A 13,316-nucleotide genomic window follows, 5' to 3' on the forward strand; every position below is an offset into this window, starting at 1 on the left:
TGAATGCCAAGAATAGAATCTTCCAGGGAGCCTTTGATTTGCAACATGCATGCAGTTCAGTTCTGTTCACTTTTTAGGACTATTCCTGAACTTTGGAGTGGTATTAAGGAGCCATTATCCACATCCAAAATGCATTCTAATCAAAATGTCTGTGGTTTATGGTTTTTATTTTATTTGACTAATGTGCTTGCAAATTTAGATATCCACTTACCACACAACTTCAAGCAGACGTATTCCGTTAGGATGTATCTGACTTTGACTTTCTTCCAGGTCCCCACAAAATAAAATTTATTCCAGCAATGGTAGGCCCGATCCTGGAGGTAACCCTGGTCCCAGAGCCTGAGCTACGGAAAGCCACCATTCCCATCTTCTTTGATATGATGCAGTGCGAGTTTAACTTCAGTGGGAACAGAAACTTCCACATGGTAAGGGAGCCTGGTATGTTCAGTGCAAATGTTCCAGTGTGCATTAGGCAAGATGGAGAACAGAATATTTGAACAAAAAGACAACACCATAAAATAAAACTTAAAAAATGCACAAAACATTGAGCCAAACGCTTTGGGAAGTAGTCTTTTAAGTGGTTTGTTAGAGACATTAATCCTTGGTTATGTCCCTGATTGCACCTTTGTATAACTATTAATTAATGAACTCCTCTGTTTTCATATCTTTCTGCATTTGCAGATGTGAAGCAGTTTTGAGACTGTAACAGGGTACTGAACAGAATAGTGTCTATTTACCTTTATGATAACAAAATAAATTCTACCGAAGCACATCTTTGATTGTAATGTAAGTTACTGTAAAGAAAATTGCTGGACAGTCAGGTGTCTCACTTGAATTATTAATAGGACCATATAGTTGTTTGTGTTCTGCCTAATCCCTCAATTTCAAATCAGAGGACAGAGCAGAGAACAGAATCTCTGAGTTCCAGCCCTGTGCTAGTTTCTCTGGGAGTTAACTTTTATTACTACTGAGAAAGCACCAGACAGGAAGAAAGAAAAAGAGGGTTTTCTTTTGTTCTAAGGTTAACTTTTCTCTGCAGTTTCTAAGGACTTTTTCTTCCAGCTCTCCTCTGGGGATATCAGACATTAACATTTCAACTGGCAGGCAGAGGACACTCGAGTTGTGCTGTAGACAGTCTTCTCCCTGGAGGATGACTAGGAGACATCCATCCAAGAGGCAGCCACCTTGGCATTTCAGACTGTTGTCAAATGTGATGTGTATTTCCCAAAGCTCCATCCTCGCACCAGCTTAGACCCCAACTTCAGTGTGTATATGGGATCTCTCTTCCCAAGGGGTCATCAGTCTTTGGTGTGGTTGGCCCCAGGGTCTCGGGTTCTTGGAATCACTAGAAAGAAACCGGATGTGTGGCATGGATTTTCCATGCCAGTGATATTTTTATAATAGTTACAGTGTCCCTCATATTTTGGAACATGAATATTTATATCTTTGTGACTGAGTTATAGATAAAACTATGCACTTGACCTGTTTGCACATAACAGGGCGTATCTTCATGGCTGAACAGATAATCACAGAGGACTTGGTTCTTGTCACATGAGAAGTTGCTTTAATTAGCAGTCACAACCGTTTATGTTGGTCAGAGAGCTGAGACTGGCCCTTAACTGGTGGTAGTAATTCAGTTGCTGTAGGGTGAGTGAATGACCATTATCATCCATAAGCTGGTCATTAAAGGTGCTTCTCCATCCCAGCAAATCCAAACCAGTAATGGATGGGGGGGAAGGAGAAGCACTACCCCAGATCATCACCTTCCAAGGATTGTAGCATGAGAGAGGAAGGACTCATATTTCTTTGCTCTGTCCTTGTCATCTTGACATCTTACCACTTTTGTTATGGTCAGTAATGAAAGCATCCTCTAGGTTAGCTTGTAAAAAAACAGCGTCTGATGGTGTAGCAGTTCAGAAATACCATCCACAAGCATTACTGATCACACTGTAGAGAGTCGCTGTGTATTTGACGTGGTTTTTGCCTTTTCAGTTTGAAAATGAGTTGATAACCAAGCTGGACCAGGAAGTTGAGGGTGGCAGAGGGGACGAACAGTACAAGATTTTGCTGGAGAAACTGTAAGTTTTGTAGTGAACACGGATGTTCTTCGTTTACAGCATAGTTGGCTATTTTTGTGATGCAAAGAAACCCTAATTTGTTGCTCCAGTGAATAGGGAGATAATGCAGCTGACAGTGATTTAATGCTATGAAGGAGCTCTGAGACTGGCAGATTGCCTTAAAATAATGCTTTTTTACTGGAGCAGCAACTTGCACAATTATCCTAACCTTGGGGATACAAACCTAAAGACGTGCCGATATGGCAAGGGGCTTTTAAGTGGAAAAGCTTGGGAACAGCAGGATCAGAGCTAAACCCATCAGAGTCTTGTTTCAGTACCAAGAGTAGAGCTGAGGCTTTTGATTGCCAAGGCAAGCTTTGACCTGTCTGATGTGGATATCTGAGGTCTGTGGATGTGCTGTGCTGTCTTGCACTGAGAGTGTCTGTTAAGGGAGTGTGTTTGACTCTCTTAGCTGAGTGGGTAATCACACTGAATTTCTACTTACTAGCACTCAGAGCTTATTCCCTTACACCTCTTTGGATTTTGTTTACAGCCTCCTGGAGCACTGTCGGAAGCATAAATACCTGTCTGCTTCTGGAGAAGTGTTTGCTTTGCTGGTCAGCAGCTTGCTAGAGAACCTGTTGGACTACAGAACAATCATGCACGATGAAAGCAAGGAGAACCGCATGAGCTGCACTGTCAACGTGCTGGTATGGGACAGGCTGGAGATGTGCTTCTTTTCTGACCTCACTTTTGCGATGTGGACCTGTGGTGGGTCAGGTGCCCCAGAATAAATAAGAGGCCACTAAAGATTTTTTTTGTCGGTTTTTAAGTAACTCTTTATGCTCTTACTGGTTAATGATGGGTCCAAATCAGGTTACCAGCTATTGACAACTAAAAACATAAAGGTATATACGCCAAAATCAATTCATGTGGCTGATCCTTGCCTATACGGTAACCTGAGGTCCCGAATTACAGGCAGGAAAGATGGCTAGCTGATAGTTTGGGAAGGGTGGGCTTAAGTCCCTGTTCCACTGCGAAGAGTAGCTGTAACTTTGGACAAGTTGCTTTCTGTCTTTCCCTTAACCCTTTTCTAGAGGTGATGGTAGCCCCATCTTACGTCAAAAGGATGGTTTTAGGCCTCTGTGCACGACTAAGTGGCCAAAGTGGTAGCAAACATCTTTGAAATATCCGAGGCTGATCCTTAAGTTACTTGTCTAGCATTGATTGTGCAAATCCATGCTGGCTTACATCAGTTTGACTGTTTTTTTCTACTTTTGGCAGAATTTTTATAAGGAGAAGAAACGAGAGGACATTTATATCAGGTAGGCTGTCTCCTTCCATAGACTCGTGTAGAAGCCTTTACTTCTCTTGCTGTTGTGTACACTGGTGGAGGAGTCCATCGCATAAAGTAACAATGACTTTTCATTTATTTAGATATCTATATAAACTCCGGGACCTGCACACAGACTGTGAGAACTTCACAGAGGCAGCATACACTCTTCTCCTTCACGCAGAGCTGCTCCAGGTAATACACTAAAGGCAGTTTCAGTTTTCATTCTCAGAGTGTGGGCTATAAATTAAATGTAATCAGAGTCTTTAACTGAAATGTAAACTTTCATCCATGCAGAAGGTTAGTCTATCCACTGTAAGGATTTCTTTATCTGTGGATGTTCTAGTTCTTTCAGTTTTGCTTGTTTTCCTCCGTGCTAGTGGTCTGAGAAGCCATGCGTGCCTCATCTGCTGCAGAGGGACAGCTACTACGTCTACTCGCAACAGGAACTCAAGGAAAAGCTCTATCAAGAAATTATCTCCTTCTTCGACAGGGGCAAAGTGAGTGTCCCTGTGATGTTCTTACTGTTCACGGGTAAATACTTAACTGGTGGCTGTAGCTAGCAGAAGTTGGTTTTAAAGAGAAAAAGAGATGTAGTTCCATAACAGGCCCTTGATGCTTGAGGCCTGGCTTTTTAACAAAGACAAGAGTACTAGTATGAGCAGGGCATCCATTTGTCTTGGAGATGTTTGAATCCTTCAATTTCCTTGTACAGAGATTCTGTAAATATAACCCTGCTCAAGATACTAGCTAGGTGAGAAACTGCAGTGTTTTTGTTCTTTTCCTGGTTAATGGGTTTTGTTAGAGTTCTTTTTGCATGGCAATAAATAGAGCTTGTCTGGCTGATACAGAACTTGTGTCAGTTGCACTCAGGATAGATGGTTCTAAGAAGGCTACATGAGACAAACCCAAGGAAGCCTGATGAAGGGGATTATTTATTGGTGTAGAAGGAGACCACGTGAACTTACCTGCTTTGCTGTTTATAGGCATGTCCTTCCACTTCTTCATGCCTCAGTTTTCCCTATCAGGAGTAACAATAGTAACTTTGCATTGTAAATCACTCTCAGATCTACAAATGAAAAAGAACTGTGTGACTGTGATTACTGCAAAAAAAATATACAGCATGGAGTCTAACAAGAAGTTGGCAGTACATTTAAGTGCTGCCTGAACTGAAATCAGATGAGTTCTTTGTATTACCTACCTGTGGTAATGAGTGCTTTTAACGGAGTCTTTTGTTTTGTGCTCTTCTTCCCCCACCTGCCTCCCTTCATCCTTCATGGAGATGTGGGAAAAAGCCATTCAGCTAAGCAAAGAGTTGGCTGACATGTATGAAAACAAGGTCTTTGATTATGAGGGACTTGGTAATCTCCTGGTAAGTGTTTTTTTTTTTTTTCTTCTCAATTTTCAGCATGCTGTTGACTGCTTAAATTAATATCTTTAAGCACGATAAGCCCAAATTACATTTATGTTAAAAACAAACAAGCTAACATAGCCTCCATGGTTTTGTAAAGGTTAATACTAGAAGAATGTTTCCATAACTTTTTTGTTTTTAAAAGTGTGTGGTTTTGACCTTGTAATCCATATGACAATATTGTGTGAAGATGTTTAGCATTGTTAGTGTTAATCAAACAAGCTAACATTTGCATAGTATATTACCAGGCTCCATAAATTTCATCACCTTGTTATTCCATGGTAAAATTACTGTGCATGAACACAGAACTATAGAATGGGCTTGGTTCTGAATGACTTTTTTTTTCACAGCTAAAAGATGTAACCAGATGGTCTTTATGTTCTTTCATATGAGAATCATCTGCCCAGTTTTATTTCTGCCAGTTCTCTGACATTTGTCACCATTTGCATCTGCTTTGCTTCAGAGTATGTTTACTTTTAATCTGTGTTGCAATAGTTAAGGATTTCAAGTATCCTCCTGGAATCCCAAAAAACGGGACATTGTTCTCATGTCGGCAAACGAGGAAATGAAGTTGATTCTGGACTAGACAAACCAAATATTTAACCAAGTAAATGGATAAATAAGAGATACTGTATCAAAAAAAATAATAATAATAGTATTCTGCAGGGGAGAAGTAATAGATCAGGAATTGTCACTGGGAATGTGAGCTGCAGTCTGGCAGTGTCCTTTAGCACTGAAAAGTGAAAATGCTAGTGACTTCTGTTCTTTTTCAGAAAAAACGAGCTACTTTTTATGAAAATATCATGAAGGCAATGAGACCTCAACCAGAGTACTTTGCAGTTGGATACTATGGTCAGGGTTTCCCCTCTTTCCTCCGGGTAAGAATTCTTCAGTACTCAAGATCTGGAGTGGTGGGTACCCTAACAGCCTGAACTCTCAGAGCCTCCAAGAAAATTCAGATGCTCCTTTTTCATTTGAATGCATATAAATCCCTTAGGTATTGCAAAAAGCTCAGCATAGAAAAAAGATGAGTAAGAGGTGATTTTTTTTGTATTCCCAGCTTTGGTAAAGTTAGTGTGGTGCAAGTGGGTTTGTTAGATGATTATGTTCTCATATGGACTTAAAACAGAATCTACCTTTAGTATTAGCGCTCTATAAACGTCTTCAGAAATATGATTTCCAAGCAAAATATATTGTTGTTGTAATGATGATTTGTTAGGAAATGTTTAGCTTGTAAAGAACTTATCCCATCTCTTTTCAGTCTGAACCTAATTTTCAGGACATGGATCGTTGCAATGCTAAAGCACATTAGTGAGAGTCTGGTCCCACACAGAAGAATTAAAATGCAAAGATGCTTCCTGTTTGAGATTGCTGCTAAGCACTGCTGGATCTGTGCTAGCTGTAATACGAGAACCTAGCCAAAGTGAGTCAGATGGGCAGGGTGCAGCATAGTAGAAAATATTCCCAACTATTATTTAAAATCAAGAAACATTTACATTTTCAGACTGGAGTTGTTTGAAGCTTCTGTCCTTAAACCAAAGCCAAGTTTAATAAAAAGGAAAAATGTCAGCTTAGAACTGTGGAACTGGATGGCATAGAAGGCTTTCTCCACTAGGTCATGTTTTTGAATCCAGTCCTTCCAGAAACCACCACTGCTTGGTGGCCAGCATGAAAAAATCGGCTGTTGTCTACTTTTTAAGTCTTCAGTACAAAACTGTCATGGCTGGTTATTTTGTTAGGGGTAGCTGAAGAGGGCTGGGGTAAAACTCATGCTTTTGCAGAGTCCTACCCTTTAAAATCCATTGCTGCATCTTTGCTGTCTGTTTAGGACACCCCAAAGCTGTCTTTCTGTCTGATGACAAACCTGCAGCATGACTGCAGGAGGCATGGAGGAAAATGTGCACACCACAAAACACATGATTGCACGTGCCCAGACATCCCTGAACATGTCCCTGTCGGCTGTCAGTGGGGCAGTCTGTGTCCATCAGTCAAGCACACTGATGAAACCGGATGGCTAAATAAAACAAACCCAGGGTGATAACACGAGCAGTGCATGCTGACCTGTTGTGGCAGTGGCTTACCAACAGCACGTGTATCCAGTATACGTGCTGGATAAGTATACAACAGCTCACAGCAAGAGGGATAAATCAAAATTGCTAGAAGCATGAGCATGTCAGTAACACTTGTATGTGAAACAATAACTTTCTAGGCAGCTGTGAGGATGCTGTTGCAGTGCCTTGCCGCTGTGAGTTGCTGTGTTGTCACTCCAGCCTGTGTTTCTTCTCCCACGTGTTCTGCCTGTCAGGCTAGGAGACAACCCTTTGTGTAAACCAGACCTCTGAGACTAGTCTGTGTACATTGGAAAAGCTCTTTCTCCTTGCTTTTATTGCTAATTCTCCTTTTTCTTCTGCTACCCACAGAACAAAATTTTTATCTACCGTGGCAAGGAGTATGAACGAAGGGAAGACTTCAACCTGAAGCTACTGACCCAGTTCCCTAGTGCTGAGAAGATGACCAGCACTGCCCCTCCAGGAGAGGAGATCAAGTCTTCTCCTAAACAGTGTATCTTTTGGTTCTAAAAGGTTTTGGCACATTGAAGATCTGTCTCCTTCCTATAATGACAGAATTAGGAAATAACAGATTAATAAGCAAGGAACTTAATGTTCCAGGAGAATTTCAAAGTGGACACTGTGCATGAAATAAGACTATCCAGAACCATAATGGTGAAGTTAAATGTATTGAAAAAGAGAGAGAACTTGATGTTGTAAGAGTTAAATGAGTTGCTGCTAGGATGAAACCTTAGTGGGTTGCAGGTCAGGATTTTTTTTTGTACCTTGCTCTCAAGCAGGTGGTGCTAACTGCTGTGCTGTGCACGTGATCCGGTCTGGTATTTCCAGGTGAACGAGGTAAAACACAGGCAGTGAAGGTGGGAGGAGGTATGCTGTCTTCTTGCTTGCAGTTAACTAGCATTTATGAAATGCCTGCTTTTTTTTCCCCCTTATAAATCACATTGGAAGAAGTGTGAAATGATTATGTATGTTGACAAAAGCTGTTGGGTGAACAGCCTTCTTTTTTTTTCTCATCTTTGTCCTGGTAGAACTCCATACTGTGTGACAGCACACCACTGGGCTTAAGATCTTTTTCTTAATCGTGAGCACAACCAAGTGCAATCAAGTGAAGATGCTTCAGATACTTATTTGTGACTTCCAGTCAATATCAGTGCTCCTGGAAGATGTACGTTACTAAACACCAAGTTTACTAGGCTCCTGGCCTGTGTTACACAGGCCAGGCTAGAGAATCTGGTGGTCTATTTTGGCCTTAAAAGTCCATGTACAAAGGCGCAACTCAAGCAGTGATACCAGATGCTTCCCTTGCAATAAGCCTGCCAAGCACTAAATCCACATAGGAAATTAAAATTCATTCAAGACCAAACTTGGTATCAAAAAATGCCTCCTCTGTTGCTGCTTTGTTTCAGCTACTTCCTTTGCATCTGTTTGTGTTTGTTTTAATGTTTTTGGCTCAAGATGAACCTGAACTGCAAAATTTGGATCCAGATCTGAACTCTTCCAAAAGGTTTGGGGGTGTTTGGTTCCGGGTCTTTGGCATAGCCCCATTATAAAGGGGAGCAGCTGCATAGCTTGGATTTGGTACAGGTCCTTCTCGGACTCATACAAACACCTTCTGAAAAGATGAGAAGTTTGAGTGCCCAAGTCACTGTTGTATTAGGCAGGGGTTGATGGTTCTGTAGTTTGTTTTAATTTCGTGCTTTTTTTTTTTTTTCCTGAAAACCTCCTTTGTGTTGGGTTCTTTTGACTTTTGCTTGGAACCAGTTCCCTTGCTCTTGCATGATATAATGCCTTGTGCTTCCTTTGGTTGTTTCATATAGTGTACTGCAGATACTAATTAATCTGTTCACCATTTCGCGGAATGCCTGCATTATAAACCGTCCAGTCTAGCACCAGTTCTGAGCTGGAAGCTATATAGAATGCTTAGCATGGCACAAAGCCCAAGCTAATAAGATCTCCTGAGAGAAGGAGTGTATTAGCTTGGGCTCAGTGCTTGATCTGCTCTAGCAATGAGGTTTTGGGTTCAGACTTGGCAGGTATCCAGCTGGCTCTTCGATGCGGGCAGAATGACCTTGCCTTTGCTACATAGGATTTTGAAAGAAATAGCCATAGTGAAATCAAGGATATACGGGGTACCCTGCCCACCAGTAAACCTTCACCACTTCAGAGTAAAATTGGCAGGTGATTCACAGAGATAATCTATTCATGTGAGTCGAACTGTTTATGCTTTGCTTTGCTTTTCCATACAGATTTTTACTTAAATAAAGCCTTCAATACAGTCCTTAAAATGGAATAAAAAGGAACAACGTAGTATCTCCAGGAACAACAGCTTACAGTTACTGTTTTTTCTTGAATTTCTTCTAAGGTTCACAGGTGCAAAAGATGAAGATGGTATAGATGTTCACTGGTAAAAATAGCCTACATTTTTCAGCTAACTTTATTAATCTAAAAATTCAGGGGGCAATTTCACTGCACTAGGAGAATCTGGCAAATAAGCAGGCAGAGAGAGGGGAAGAGAAGAGAGGAGATGGATGCACGCGTTACAGAACCTAGTACAGAGTTTTGTTTTCGTGTCCCTGAGGTAAAAATCTTTAACACCCAGTCTCCCATGCATTTCACCAGGGAATTTGAGTAGTTGGAAGTATTCGTATAGGGCTTATCTTTTTGGGCTTTTAGTTCATGAGTAGCATACCAGTCACATCAAGCAATATAATGTCTGTGATTGTTGATGAACAACTAAGTATTTCTCTTCAAACATGACAAGAGCACAGGGAATTGTTGAGAAGTCTGACATATGATGAAAACAGGAAGGGAATTTCTTTCCCTCTTCGGTTTTCCCAGAAGAATTCACGGTTTTTCATCCTTAACTATAGCTGCCTCAGATGTGCAGTGCTTTATAGTGAAGCCTGTGATGAACCTGCCACCTAATTATAAAGACAAACCTGTTCCTGAACAGATCTTAAAGTAATTTGTTTTCCCTTTTCTCTCAACATTTCCTCTGTATTTTCCTCAACTAATGTAGTTATGAATTAGAGTGCCTATATGTCTCATGCAAATTTGTTTCTCAGTCCAGTTTAATGTTGGGAGGAAATAAAAGAACATCGATGTAATGAAGATAAGTCATTATCATTATACTCAACATTTTCTCTGCTTCTTTCTAGCTACTACAGAGCAAACGAGGTACAGCAGTTCACACACTCCCGACCATTCAGGAAAGGAGAAAAAGATCCAGAGAATGAATTTGCTGTGAGTCTTTTGCTTTTAATGCCAGCTTCCTTGGTTGTCTGTTCTGTGCAAAAACTGTTCTATGCATTTTTTTATTTTATTTTGCCAGTGGCATTTTGAACAGCACTGTCACAATTTTTCTTCCACCTGTGGCAGTGGAGTTTTCTTATGAAAATGTAGGAGGAGCAGAGGGCTACACTTCATATTGCAGTCTTTATGCAAAGATAATGTGATGTACTGAGGGGCTTCTTAGCTGAAGTTGTAATGTTCGAAGTCCTTGATGCAGGCATACGTAAATACTGTGCTGTCTAACTGCAACATCCTAGAGAGTGCAATCTGCTGCCTGCTAGATTGTGGGTGATGTAGCCATCCTTAAGGAGGCTTAATATCTGACTATGAAGGATCAGCTCAACTTTAGGCCAAATTTTAAGATTTGCAATGGAGAGTGAGCTTTGGGTGTAGTGTAATAGCATGTTTCCGTGCTGCCTGTAAGGCATACTGTTGCTCACATGCAGTGGTTGGACATACTGCATATAACTCTGGCTAAATACGCCATAATCATATCCCTAGAAGTGGTTTACATGAAGGACCACAGCCACCTTCTGCTTATGTTGATACCACTTAAGTTGTAGTAGTGGTATTTGTTGCCAAAAACACTGGGTTCCATCCCAGTTAATGAAAGCGAAAGTCATTGTGCAAATCCTGCCAGCTAGTGCTGGAAGCCTGGTTCCATATTCTAGTGCAGAAGAGAATTGTATTGCAATACCAATATTTTCCTTACATCTTAGAATTTCTTTTTCCTTCTCTAACTAGACTATGTGGATAGAAAGGACAACCTACACAACAGCATACTCATTTCCAGGCATCCTCAAGTGGTTTGAAGTCAAGCAGGTTACAACGGTGAGTTTTGTATGTGAATTGCATTTCATCCTCTCTGATCTTTTGTGGAATAAAGAGTTTTGCAAGGTTTGGGACTAGCTGTTCCACCGTTGGATGTGGCACACCAATAATTTCTGCTTCAGATAAAAGCAAATGTGTGTCTGCTTTGATGTGCTTGTCTTTTTTTGTTCTGCAGGCAGCTGTACCACAGGCAGCCAAGTTCTATGTCGGCTGTGTAAAGCTTGGGAAGGTGGTTACTTCTTAACACTCTACTCAGTGGCTAATTGTTAAACTGTTGTTCCTTCAGGATAAGGTGTGAGGTCATTCTTGCATTCATCTCTGTGGAAAAATAGTTAGCACAGGTGGCCAGAAATCCTCTGCTGTAAACAGTCGAGCTGCCATTTGTATACAAGGAGTTCCTTCATATTCAGTGGAGGAGAATGAAGGTTTTCTCTTTTCTCTTCTTTCTCTCAGGAGGAGATCAGCCCTTTGGAGAATGCCATAGAAACGATGGAGCTAACCAACGAGAAAATCAGCAACATTGTCCAGCAGCACGTCTGGGACCGGAGTCTTCCAGTACATCCTCTCTCTATGCTCCTGAACGGGATCGTGGACCCAGCAGTCATGGGGGGATATACCAACTATGAAAAGGTGGGCTTCACATTTAGCTGTAGCTCAGTTTGACCTCCACAGTGTTGGAGGTCTGGATTGAAACATGGGAGATGGAAGTTCACTTTTCAGCTGTTAATCAGGCATATTGCAGTATATAGCTTTATCTGTGCCCATTCAGAGCTTAAAGAAGAAAAGAATTAAAGTGAGAGATTTCCAGTAGGCTGAAAGGTGGAAAAATTCCACATTTTTAGTGTTTAAGTGTTAAGTTTTAGTGGTGTGCCCTAACAGAGTTAAGGAGTGATCCATGCACCTCTTTTGGGCCTCATTTACAGTGGTGATAATAGCATGGCCCTACCTCATGGGGGCATTGTGAGGTGCTTAGTTAGCCCAGTGAACAGTGCAAGTATCAGAAATAGAAGCAAAATAGCTCACATTTCTCCACTGCATTAATATAGAATGGTAAGGCAAATAAAGATTTTACTTTCCAGCAAATAGTCTATCTTTGCAGTGTTGCAGAAAAGAGCATGTATTTCAGGGGAGGGGAAAAAAAAAGGAATGTTTCAGTGTTTCCTATCCAGGTTTATTTAGTTGACACAGTGTGTGTTCTTTGTTTGTGATGTTTTACTTAAGCTGTTTATTCCCAGTATCTTAATTATTCTTTCCCCGGCACAAATTGCATTACTTATTTCCATAAACTGAATGGATGGTGTTAAAACATGTTTAATTCTTCTCAGATGTGTTGCAGTCACATGAAATGAAGTGAAAAAGTTAAATGGGAGAGGGCCTGATATATCTGGGGTATAACTCTTCTGATTCCAGAGGAGCTGCATACTTCGCCAGGGGTGAATTTGGCCCCAAATCCTCCCGTTTCATGAATTAAGGTTGACATAAAGTTTAGAATTACGAAAGTGGGAAAGCAGTTAAAACTAGGAAACACAATGTATCTGTAACCACATCTGGAAATACTCATTTCTGGTTCATATTTTCCTATTTCAACTAAAGATCAGTACAGAACATTTGGCTTTTGTGGGCGGCTAAAATCTTGAATTTTTTAATTGTTTCATTGTAGCCAAAAGCCGAAGTCTGCATTTTTAACATGGGCTTTCTTCTTGCAATAATTAAACACTTTAAAGAAAAATCCATTGGGACATACTCGGCAGTCCTTTCACAGGCTAACCTCCTCTTGACATCAGCCTTTTTCAGAATCATACCACTAGGCCTATAAACACTTGTACATACAGTCCAGTTAATGGAATGCAGGACTAAAATATATGCAGAGGCTGAAATAGATCAGAGACCACGTTTTAAAACAAAATGAAAAATTATTAGGGATTTTATCTAGGAAAAGAAAAATTAAATTCTTCTGACTGGGAATTGTGATACATTTCAATGCAATGTGCTGCAGCACATAATGTGAATTGGCACAATTTTAAGACTTAAGTCCAGGAAGGCGTACATGTGTTTGTTCAACTCTTAAACCAGTACCAGATTCTGTTGAGTTAAAGGTAAACACATAAGAAGCGTAGACTAAAGGTGCTTTGTTGAACCAAACTATGAGTCTAAATCTCAACACAGGTCTTATTTCTACTGAATTTTCATAGCAAGCCCCATGTAAAAATGCTGTACCTAAGGACTTAATGGTAGATCTCAAGGAGATTGCAGGCAAGAGGAGGTCTGTTCACCTTCCAGAGGCTGAGGGTATTTGCACGTCATTGTGTACTGGAGGTCATTGG

The 13,316-nt window shown here is 40.7% G+C and overlaps 1 protein-coding gene across 1 annotated transcript in view; it reads left to right on the forward strand.

The window, feature by feature from the left end:
- The window catches only part of DOCK5 (dedicator of cytokinesis 5), a 78,240-nt gene that overhangs the window by 55,864 nt on the left and 9,060 nt on the right, over window positions 1-13,316 (forward strand). Inside the window, exons 32-44 of the mRNA XM_050715718.1 lie at window positions 271-425; window positions 1,993-2,078; window positions 2,611-2,767; window positions 3,342-3,382; window positions 3,495-3,585; window positions 3,771-3,890; window positions 4,673-4,762; window positions 5,575-5,679; window positions 7,222-7,363; window positions 9,750-9,831; window positions 10,029-10,113; window positions 10,906-10,992; window positions 11,446-11,622. Of these exons, the coding sequence (XP_050571675.1) occupies window positions 271-425; window positions 1,993-2,078; window positions 2,611-2,767; window positions 3,342-3,382; window positions 3,495-3,585; window positions 3,771-3,890; window positions 4,673-4,762; window positions 5,575-5,679; window positions 7,222-7,363; window positions 9,750-9,831; window positions 10,029-10,113; window positions 10,906-10,992; window positions 11,446-11,622 (1,418 nt within the window). The remainder of the gene's footprint in view (window positions 1-270; window positions 426-1,992; window positions 2,079-2,610; window positions 2,768-3,341; window positions 3,383-3,494; window positions 3,586-3,770; window positions 3,891-4,672; window positions 4,763-5,574; window positions 5,680-7,221; window positions 7,364-9,749; window positions 9,832-10,028; window positions 10,114-10,905; window positions 10,993-11,445; window positions 11,623-13,316) is intronic.

Source organism: Cygnus atratus, chromosome 27 (assembly GCF_013377495.2).
Source record: "Cygnus atratus isolate AKBS03 ecotype Queensland, Australia chromosome 27, CAtr_DNAZoo_HiC_assembly, whole genome shotgun sequence".
NCBI lineage: Eukaryota > Metazoa > Chordata > Aves > Anseriformes > Anatidae > Cygnus > Cygnus atratus.